The 11,872-nt window shown below is 37.0% G+C and overlaps 1 protein-coding gene across 1 annotated transcript in view; it reads right to left on the reverse strand.

The window, feature by feature from the left end:
* tnk2b (tyrosine kinase, non-receptor, 2b) overlaps positions 1-11,872 on the reverse strand; it is a 41,383-nt gene that overhangs the window by 22,815 nt on the left and 6,696 nt on the right. Inside the window, exons 2-3 of the mRNA XM_016508541.1 lie at positions 9,099-9,276; positions 1,773-1,843 (exon numbers count right to left, since the gene is read on the reverse strand). Of these exons, the coding sequence (XP_016364027.1) occupies positions 1,773-1,843; positions 9,099-9,276 (249 nt within the window). The remainder of the gene's footprint in view (positions 1-1,772; positions 1,844-9,098; positions 9,277-11,872) is intronic.

Genomic DNA, 11,872 nt, shown 5'->3' on the forward strand with positions numbered 1-11,872 from the left:
GGTTTGGAACGACATGAGGGTGAGTAATTAATTATAGAATTTTCATTTTTGGGTGAACTAACCCTTTAACACTGATTTCTTCCCATTTAAGATTACTAAAGAGGCATTACGAAGATTGAATTTTAAATGGTGCTGTCCTGTTATTATAAAGGCTATAGTGTGTCTTAATGGTCTATTTTGTTGAATGTCATCTGTTCATCACCCATTGGCTTGAACCGTTTTAATGACTAATGTGCAATAAATGTACTTAATAAAGCTCCAAGGTATTAAACAGATCAAACCTACATTATATAACTTGTATTAGTGATTGAATAATCAGTTACATAATTAAAGGGATAGTTTGTCCAAAATTGAAAATTCTGTCATTAATTACTCACCCTCATATAGTTCCAAACCCGTAAGACCTTCGTTCATCTTCAGAACACACATTAAGATATTTTTGATGAAATCTGAGCTCTCTGACCCTCCACAGACAGCAAGGGCACTACCACGATCATGGCACAGAAACGTAGCAAGGACTTCAGTAAAATAGTCCATGTGACATCAGTGGTTCAACCGTAATTTTACAAAGCTACAAGAATACTTTCTGAGAGCAAAGAAAACAAAAATAACGACTTTATTCAACAATTCTTCTCCTCCTCATCCCGTCTGCCGCTGCCATTGTGGAGAGTATCACGACGCATGTGCGTGCTTTCCTCTGCATGTAAACAACGTATGTGCATGCTGCTGCTAACGTTGAACACAAGCAGAGGACAGTATGCGAATGCGTCGTCATCAGTGACTCTTAATATTTTGGCTTTCAATGCCATTTATGTTTGCCTTTCTAAATGTTACTATTTTATTTTTAATTGATGAAAGAAACAAAGTGAATCTTCTTCATGCAAACTTTTTCATGCTTGCCAGACCAAATACAAATTCTGTTAATATCAATGCAATATTTATGATATTGGTTCACTTCATATCATCAACAAAATACTGTAAAAAGTCAATGTATCATCCAATATGCTGAAAATTTTATTTTGCTAGAATGATGCAAACTGCATTTCAGCCTGTCCTACAGAATCAGCTATAAACTTAATTTCCTCTGCATTCCGAATCTATCGTCAAACACATGCACACACTCACGTGCACACACAAACCCTAGAGAATGGCCCACATTGTGCCGATTTATTGCTTGTGGCTGAGGCCAATTTAATGCTCTTCCTGCAGCATTTGATGGACCATTAACCTGGTTAGTGCTTTAGAGAGTGAGCGGCAGGCCGGAGTCAACACTTCCTGCTTCAGCAGTCAGAGCAGACATTTCAGTATTATGTGTAAAAGAGAAAATAACTGGGTAAATTTCAGAGGGGTGAAGCAACAGGACTCACTCAAATTTAGTGTCGATGACAAAATATGTTTCCTTACTCTAACTTTAAAGAAACTTGATTCCTGAACTGCTTAGCTCCATGAACAGCGAGTTATCTTTTGAGAAGCATCACAACCTCAGCTTGACATTTAGGCTGTTGAACAAAAGATGAAAGGCTGTGGAAATTGTCTAGGTCAAGTGCTTTGAAATGTTAGTTCCTGATTTATTCCCTTCAGGGTCAATAAGACATTTTGCAAGTTAGAGACTCTAAAGCGCTTGAGGGGAAATGTGAGCTGAATGACCAATGAACAAAGCAAAGTCCTTGTCCGGCTGCATGTGTACAGATGTGTGCTTGTGTGTGGGACCTGATCCTGGACTGGAAGCCTCATTAATCTGTCATTGCGTGTGAGGAAGGCTGATGACATACCTTGCTCATCCATGACTTGCGCTTGCACATGGTTTTTCTCCTCTTCACCGCCTCCCACAGCCGTCTTTGCCCTGTCAAAAAAAGCAAATGAGAGAATTATTATTACTTATGAATTTTGCTGGTTAAAAACAAGTTCAGCTTTATCAACAGTGACATCTGGAGCAAACCAATGTACCTGAATAAAAATTTAAATAAACACTGTTAAGTACTAGTGCAATAAAAATGCTGGCCCCACTTTATATTAAGTGGCCTTAACTACTATGTACTTACATCAAAAATTAAGTACAATGTACTTATTGTGTTCATATTGTATTGCAAAACACTTTTGTTGCTATTGAGGTGGGATACGGGTAAGGTTAGGGACAGGTTTGGTGGTCTGGGTAGGTTTAAGGGTGGGTTAAGGTGTAAGGGATGGGTCAACAGTGTAATTATAAATGTAATTACAGAAATTAATTACAGATGTAATTACATGCAGGTATTTTTTAAATATAAGTACAATGTAAAAACATGTATGTACACAATAAGTGCATTGTAGCAAATTATTAATTTAAATGTAAGTACATAGTTGTTAAGGCCACTTAATATAAAGTGGGTGCAAATGCTTACTGCCTGTGTCAAAAGAAAGCTGCAAGGCATGTTAAACCTTGTAACTCTCATGATATGTGCAAGGACACCAGAAAAGTACTGTAGGGATTTGATGAACAGGACTGTGATATGCCACTGAATCAACTCATCATGAGGCTCTGGATTAATCTAATCAATCTTTTTATAGAGGAAAAATCCAACTTTAGGAATTACGTCAGTAAATGTTTTTTAGACTCATTTAAGTCGCTTTGGATAAAATGACTAAATGTAAATGTAAATGTATACATTTATAAATTACTGTCATCTAACCTAAATGTTTCATCACTCAATGCATTTGTGTTTTACAATTTATAATTTTGTGATTTGTGCTATGGGGTGATTTTGTTGTGCAATAGCTTACACACCACACAAGAAACTTCAAACTCCAAATTGAATTGTTTTTAATTAAAAAAAGACAAGCAAACAGTCAGTAATAAAATAACAAATAAAGAAATGACAAGCAACAGCAAAAATAAATACAACAACAAGATACAAATGAAATTAACAGTGCTTTAACCTTTTCAGTTTGGTCTAAGAGTAATAATCGGGTATACTGTAGAAATACTACAGAAATTGAATAATCTATTCACCTGTAAAATAACACTTGATAGTCTTAACTGTATAAATAAACAAATAACACAGACAGGTTTATTTATACTGCTGTCTCTTTAAGACCTTGGAAGATGTGCAGATCTAATGTCCTTATACACATGCGTTTTGTCTGTCAGCTGTTTACATTCACTTTATATATAACTGACTGTGTTTACGTGAATACTCACTGAGATGGGTATTTTGACAATTTGTCTATGTGCTGTATTATGTTCTCTCTCGTGCTTTCTTGTGCTTGAATGGTTTAAAGTCGCTTGAATGTTTAAATTGGTAAGACTTAAAAAACGTGCAAATGATACATTCCTCCATTTGTCCCAAGCATCTTACACGCTAAATAAAAAAACCTGCGAGAATGAGTAGAAACAATGAACAATACCTGCAATCCCATGCCGGAATTCAAGCCCTGGTTATTAGGGCCCTATGATTTCCGCAATGAGGAAAATGTGGACAGAATCGTGGAATCCAGCCATAAAAATAGAATTTACTGTATAACGTGAAATGTCACGGAATTTGCCAAATTTTGGATGAATAACTCAAAAGTAGATCAGTACACTTAAATCAAAACAAGATATGGACTAGTATCTATGTGTATATCTGTGTATATGTAGCCGCGAAAATACAATTTAAATACAACTCATGGATGTTCTGTGTGCCTCTGTGTGAATGAATGGCGCAGACCTGTGGTTTCGCTTACTACACATAATGAAGCATGCATGATGCTCGCAGTGTTTTCAGCCTCTGCTGCCAATATATGAGTGCATGAACACATGAACATAATTTCTAAAACTGCTCTGAGAGTCACTTCATGAGCATTTTACCATTTCTTTTGAGAAAAACTATTGTCATATATAAACAGAAAAACTTAAAGGTCTTCAAAACAACCAGTCAAAATAAAAGTTCAGTTTAACTTGAAGAAACTGTGATAGAAATATATTACTTAGCCTAATGTAATTATAGGACTATAATAAAATAATTATTAAAACATTATTTTTAAGGAATATTTACCAGATAAATTATTAACCAGAATTTAATTACCAAAAACATATAAATACTCAACACAGTATTTCTGAAAGAAAGAAAGAAAGAAAGAAAGAAAATAAACTTTGTTTTTTATAAAATCAATTATTTAAAGATGCTTTTGGTTATTTAATTAATCAGAAAGAAACAAACAGGGTGAGAATGAAAAAGACTGAAGGAAAGAAAGAAGAGAGTATAAAATAGGACACGTGTGCCAAAAAGAAAGAGAAAAGCGAGAGTGATAAAAGAGCCATGTAATGAGCTTGAGTTGGGCAATAATCAGGCTGGCTTAAAGGAAATTACATTAGCACAGTTTACACTTCAGGCATCACACAAAGGCTTAATACTGAGTGTGGAATGACACACTGATTAGATTTGGCAGACACTCAAAGCTTGTGCTGGGTTTACCAGTGAAAAAAAAAATCCCTGCTTTTCAATAAATTTCATCAGTCACAGACTGCCTTCTGTTGTATTAAAAAGATGCATCTAAAAATTTTACTTTTTCAGATGCATCTTTGTCACCTTTGTCCATTAGGCCGATAACTGATGTATTCTGAAAATATTAGACTGAAATATTCATTCTTGGGTTGAACCAATTTAGATCTGGTGACCTTTGGATTAAGATGCTGACATTAGTAGACACAAACAGAAACGCTATGTCATTCCTTGATGAAGCTTCACAAAGCTGGCTTTTGAAGAACAATGACCTTCCACTTATGTAAACAGCATCTGATTTGGTATTGAGACCTGCAAAAGCTCTTACTGACATCGCCCAACATCCACAAACAATCATCGACAAAGCGCTGACTGGAGTGGGCAATGACTTTCTCTCTATGCTCAAGAATTGAAGAATGCATTGCAACAAGCTCTGTGAAAAAATACATCTACAAGTCAAGAGAAATATATACTTTTAAAATATACTTACATTTTGTTGTCATTTGTTGTACATTAGTGTTGTCATGCCTACAAAATCTAGTCAGTATCAATACCAGTCAAATTTGACAATTCTTAGTACCAATTTTGATACTACTGAAAAAAAAAATTACAGATTAGAGGTGACATTAATTAGAACTGAATAAATAATGCTATAAGATTAATGCCAAATTAAAACCTATTAATGGAAAATGTCAAATTAATTTTTTTTAAATTAAATGATGCTCTAAATATGAAACTAAAACCGCCAGTAGTTGATAGGGATGGGCGATATCTTATCATTTGCGATATACCGGTAAAAAATTCCCCACGATAAGAATTAGTCTTCCTGCGATAATAACGGTAAAGTGTAGTTGTTGACATTTCTGTGTGTGACAGTGTGGAGCGACATCTCGTAAGGCGGACATGAAATTGAGGAGGAGTTTATCGCTAAATGAGGAGCTCCTTCTGCAATCTGGAACTGGTTTGGTCAGGGCTGTACTGTACAGTGCACAAAAAATCTGTCTGAATAAATGTACTACAGTAGCATGTGTGCGATACAGTTTTGCATGTGTATGAGCCTGTTTACAAACCTGTTGTCCAACAAAGATATCATTTATTGACAAGCTTTTTCTCCAAATTAACAAAGTCGAGTGTTTGAAATAACTTCTTTTTGTGACCAGATGTGGTTTCATATTACAGAATGATAGTATTATATACAGTGATAAAGGCCATGTCGATTAACATTGCATTATTGCGATATACCGGTAAAAATTCTCCCCACGATAAGAATTAGTCTTCCTGCGATAATAACGGTAAAGTGTAGTTGTTGACATTTCTGTGTGTGACAGTGTGGAGCGACATCTCGTAAGGCGGACATGAAATTGAGGAGGAGTTTATCGCTAAATGAGGAGCTCCTTCTGCAATCTGGAACTGGTTTGGTCAGGGCTGTACTGTACAGTGCACAAAAAATCTGTCTGAATAAATGTACTACAGTAGCATGTGTGCGATACAGTTTTGCATGTTTATGAGCCTGTTTACAAACCTGTTGTCCAACAAAGATATCATTTATTGACAAGCTTTTTCTCCAAATTAACAAAGTCGAGTGTTTGAAATAACTTCTTTTTGTGACCAGATGTGGTTTCATATTACAGAATGATAGTATTATATACAGTGATAAAGGCTGTCGATTAGCATTGCATTATAAATATACTTTCCTTATAATAAATACCCAAGATTGCTTGAAGAACACAGATAAACCATATATTTTGTGCAATCGTATGTTTATTGTCAAGCTTCATCAGTTAAAATTTCTCCGTTGTGTGTTTTATTCAGCAATAACTGGATACCTTTGTCCATATTAGAGATTTCATGGAGCGTCATCAGTAGTATTACTTCTGCTATGGATATGTGGAGTTTCTGCGCAAGGGCGCCCACCAGTTTCCAGTATGAATTAAACAGTCATTACATTACGTGTGTGCTCACAACACCCTATTTTGGGTAAAAATAGGAAAGATAACACTTTTCTCTAAACAAGAAACAGTATTCCCTGAATTATCGTCATTGATATCGCAATAAATACAATAAATATTGTGATATATTCTTAAGCCCATATCGCCCATCCCTAGTAGGCGGTGGCCAGTCACTGCCTTATTAAAGCTACTAAACATATTCAGACATCACTGATTTGTTTTCTTTGTCATCTCAATGTTGCTGTGGCAGAAAATATTTTGCATTTACACTGACCTAAAAGGGACCTATTATGCAAAAATCACATTTATAAGGTGTTTGAACAGTTGTGTGGCCGCAGTGTGTGAAAACAACCAGCCTATAATGGTAAAAATCCATCCACTCATTTTTTTGCAATCCCAATAAATTATAAACAGTGTCTCCAAACGAGCGGTTTCAGATTCTCCTTAAAGGGTTCATATGATGCGATTTCAAGTTTTCCTTTCTCTTTGGAGTGTTACAAGCTCTTGGTTAAAGTGTTTGCGAGAGGCGGGGCATAGAGGACCTACAATAATGTACAGTATTTGAAAAATAATGTGTTTTTTGAACATTAAAGCATGTCAACATATTCTGTTACACCAAATACACAAAATAATGATCTTTAAAATAGCATCATATGACCCCTTTAAGTACACGTCATCTTATGGAAAAAAAAAAGTTCCACCCATTTGTGACGCTCTCTGCCCTATTAGACACAGGCCTGAGTGGGAAGCAGCAGTCCGCCATTACTGTTTTCTTGCTGTAGCTGCTGGAGATACAATGTCAGCGCTAAAGAGGCATTGTATTGTGTGTTGGGATGCACCAATGAACATAGGAGTCTCCATACACTCCCTTCATTTGAGCCGCTGAGGTCACTGTGGTTAAATTTCATTTTCGAAGGAAATGTCCCAGAAAAATCGGTAAAGTTAGGGCTGACAAAAAAAAATTTGAATTTCGAATATTCGTCGAATTTAAAATAAAAATCTACATTCGAATGTAAAAACGTTGCATTCTAATTTTAGGTGTGTGTTAAGGAGGCTGCATTATCAGTGGCGCACGAGATGCGATGACGATGTAAGTGTCATTGCATTTTAATGTTTTTGTTGGCCTATCCAGTTAAAGCCACTGGATGCGGCGCTGCTGCGTTGTTAATTACAAATATTGTGGGAAAAGAGAACATAAATGCGGAGAAGATCTTGTTTACGTCAAAACTGAAACCAAGCCGTTCACACAGAACGCATATTATCACTGTTGCACTCGCGTCTCACACAAGGGAGCAATTCGCATGTTTAGAAAGCCATGTAAAATTAATGTAAGTTCAACTTTGAAAAAACATATCTCGAGACTTTATGGCGGGGTTTTTTCCCCATCCCACTGCATCTCATGTTTTTAAATGAAAAATGTAGTCTTTGTGATTGGCTTTCTGCCCTTTGTATTAAACTATGCATACATACATGATGCTGTTTTGTTTATACTATGCATACATACATGATGCTGTTTTGTTTATACAGTTACTTGTTTATAGTAAACATCATGCACTTTTTTCCCCACAAATAGTCATGTTATCTTATGCTTTGAATAAACGTGCATTATATTTTGCTTGATGCGCCCTCTTGTGGCCTCAGGTGAGAAGCCAAAAGCTTTTCTTCACCCTAACTGAAATTATGCCTTTTAAATTCGAATATAATTCGAATTTTGATAATATTTAAGTACAAAATTTGAATTTAGTTTTTCAGCCATTTTGACAGCCCTAGTCCCCTATATGTTTAGGGATCAATACCAACACTTTGTGCGCAAACGTCAGCTCCAGACAAAGTAAGTATCACACGTTTTTTCCCAAATTGCCTTTCTGAAAGAGCTTCTTGGCACTCTGTAACGCTAATACTGCTAAAGCTACCATTATCTCTGCCTGCCTTTCACATGCTACCAGAATGATCGTAAATAGGAATGTGGTAGTTAAAATTACATATTAAAGCAATGTGAAGTCGACCGCTTGAATTTGTCGAGCTCATAATCACAAGTGGGACATATAGTTTGTGATAGCTCGCTATGGCACCACAAGACCGGCTGTCGTTATTTTTTACACACCGTGCTCCCCGTCTGTGTAATTCATAAATGAGCATTTATTATGCACAGTACAATCAGATGACTGATTTTTAAACTGAGTACATTTTCTGTAAAGATAACAGGCTTGTACTAATAGTAGAATGTTTATTTGTATGCTGGAGCTTGAGCTCTTGAAGCTCCACCCTCTTCTGAAAAGGGGTCTGGAGCACCAGCTCATTTGCATTTAAAGGGACAAACACAAAAACGGCACGTATTGGCTTATAACCTAAAAGTGGCAATTTTAACAAGCTATAAAACATTTTGAGCTAAAACTTCACACACACACTCTGGGGACATCAAAGACTTATTTTACATCTTGTAAAAACGGGCATAATAGGTCCCCTTTAATGCTTAGAGCTAATACTAAATATGTTTTATTTTGTAATACAATAAAATTATTTCGGTCTTCATCATTCCTATGGTTATCACTATGTCAATTACCACAATTTAAATCAGGAACATTTGTTTTGAATCTCTGCATATATGTTGATGCTGTTCTTTGAGTACACTGCCTTTTGGAAAGCATTGTTTGTAATGAACCTACAAGCAAAACACCTTGGTTAGACTCACCGGGCCGGCCCAAACCAATCTTCTCCAGGTCCTCATTCTTCACATAGTCAAAGTGTGAGAGACGTGTAACGTTGAGCTCATCACGGATGCGCAGGAAATACTGCTGCAGTTGCACTTCCATCAGCAGCTCCAGCAGCCATTCAGTGCCCTCTTCACACTGCATACTGCTGCCCAACTTCTGCACAGACAGAGACACACCAATGAACTCCATAGAGATATTCCCCATAGGCAATGACTCTCCCAAAACCCCAGAAGCAAGCATGTTAATGCTATTTCCATCAAAATAAACTAACAAACTGTCAAAAACAAAAAGTAGTGTCCAACAAGACAGGACCAAGCGACCAAGTCCAAAAGTGTGATTGAACTAAATCACGTTTGATAGCATGCTAAATGTTCAGAGTGTGCGGCAACAATGAGGGGGGAAAAAACGATACAGTTGGCTTTCACTGTTTAACCGTGGCGCACATCTGGTGAGCACACACACACACACACACACACACACACACACACACACACACAAACATGAACACGCACACCTCATTTCCAAGTACATTTATTGTGACCTGCCAATAAAAAAAGAAAACAGATTTAAATCTGTTAGTTTCCCATCCCTGGGTCATAAACACACACACACACACACACACACACACAAACATGAACATGCACACCTGAAGTTCATAAAACACAGATGGCATTGACCCTGGCCCAGGCCACATGTACTAAGCTGCTCTCTAAATCTATTTAATTACTCCCAAAAGGAGCATCTCCAAACCTCTAAAACTAACCAGATTACATAGACCTTACCTTTTCACAAAAGCTGCTGCATCTCGAATTCCATTTCAGACCCAATTAACAACAATGGCTTGACGTATCCATAAAAATCTAAATCCTCATGTCCCAAAGTCCTTATAATGTTTAAAACAATGAACATCAATGATCCCTTTAAGTTTCTGTTTTACAATAAGAGGAACAGATAAATGGTGCAGCAAATGGATGGAAGAACACTGAAACTTATGCTTGGAAGCTCTGGGACAAATAAAGTGTGCTACTGTTTTCCATGGTCTGCTTTTGTGCTTGTTGGAGCATATTGGACATCAGCTGCATTCAATTTTCAATCTCTCCCTCCCCCTGCACTCCTTCACACTGGTGATCTTTCTCTGACACACTTTCTTTCTCTGGAGGTCTTGTGGTAAGTCACTTCTTAACAACATTAAGGCAAAACCCGGGATGGTGAGGGGTAGGATTTGGAGAGCATATCTTGCAATCAGAGAGATAGCAGTGTCAACTAGCCCTTTTGAATTACACTGCATGTTTGCATGCATTTGTGTGACTGTGTAACTTTGAAGCTTTTGTTCTTTTGTTCATGGCACTTTCTTATGCAATGCATAAGATGTGTGCAACTATAACAGGCTGCTTAGGGTGCAAACTGCAATACAACTGCAGACATATGTTTGCACTTTTAGTATAATGCTAAATTCCAAGGGGGAAAACTGTGCTTCAAACTCAGTCAGTTCAATCAGATGTAATCAATCAGATTGCACTTCCAAAAAAAAGTGATGAACAAGCAGCTGTGAGGCATTACAGGGTAAAAGTTTATCTTGATGTGTTGAAATTAGGGCTGTCAATCAGTTACAGACTGTACACAAATTATTTAGCCTACATGAAATGTCAACTGATCAAATGATGTAAAATGATTTAAAACAGTGCTCAACAGTTGTTGTTTTTTTCTTCTTCTGATGGCAGATGCCGAGATCTTAGAAAGCAGGGTGTCCGATGGCCGATTTTTATTTATAGGCATCCTTCAGTCTCAGGAGACCATGGATCAGGCTGGATGAGTATCACCAGTACATCATTGGTTGTGACTCAAAAGTCATATTTAGGACAAAACTAGGGATGTGCGCGACGACTAATTTGACTGTCGTTTAAACGGAAGTTTTGTATCCGACTAGTCGACTAGTCTAAAAGCAAGAAACCCCCAAAAGATGGTAAGAAAAAAAAAAAACTTTGTGCGTGCGTGTATATAATAGCCTACATTTGAAATACTTAATCTATGAATCACACTGTCAAATCCCTCAATGAATTCAGCGAAAAATAGGTCACAATTACGCCGTACACTTGCCTCGCGTTATCATCATTTAATTTTAGGCGGTCGTTAAAAAGAAAAAAAAGAAAAGCACACACTCAACATCAGCCAATGCTTATTTATTAAAATCAGCCGGGGAAATGCAGAACAATGGAAAATCAACCAATAGCCTGACAGAATTCTTCATCTTCATATAACGTTAGCCAACATATTAAAACACAAGTCAAAAACAATAGGAAATTTTATCAAGGAATAGCATTAAAACAGCTTTTAAAAACATACTTCATCATGTAGGCTATATCATCTAAAAACAAAACGAACAAAAAGAAAGACAGGACCTGAGGCCATTAACAATTCCTGCACTTGAAAAAATGCGCTCTGTAGGAACTGAAGTCGCAGGCACGCAGAGATAACGAAAAGCAAGCCAACAGAATTTCGGAAAGCGCCTGGACATCCCGCACCACCACCGAAGTGGGTCTTCGTTAGAGGAATAGACGGCGCGGACGGGATCGCAGGTTGTAGTGAATGACGTGATTGACATTTGCTGGCTTTGGCCAGCCTCTAAGCTAACGCCTACGTGCCTGTATTGAATATGATTACGCATCGCTCCAGTAGAGTTATTGTAAGCCAATTTGACTTTACACAAAACTTTTCAGTTTCCTTCTAATTCAAAATAATCCCACACCTTCTC

This window comes from Sinocyclocheilus rhinocerous, unplaced genomic scaffold (assembly GCF_001515625.1).
Source record: "Sinocyclocheilus rhinocerous isolate Xijiao unplaced genomic scaffold, SAMN03320098_v1.1 scaffold2279, whole genome shotgun sequence".
NCBI classification, from domain to species: Eukaryota; Metazoa; Chordata; class Actinopteri; order Cypriniformes; family Cyprinidae; genus Sinocyclocheilus; species Sinocyclocheilus rhinocerous.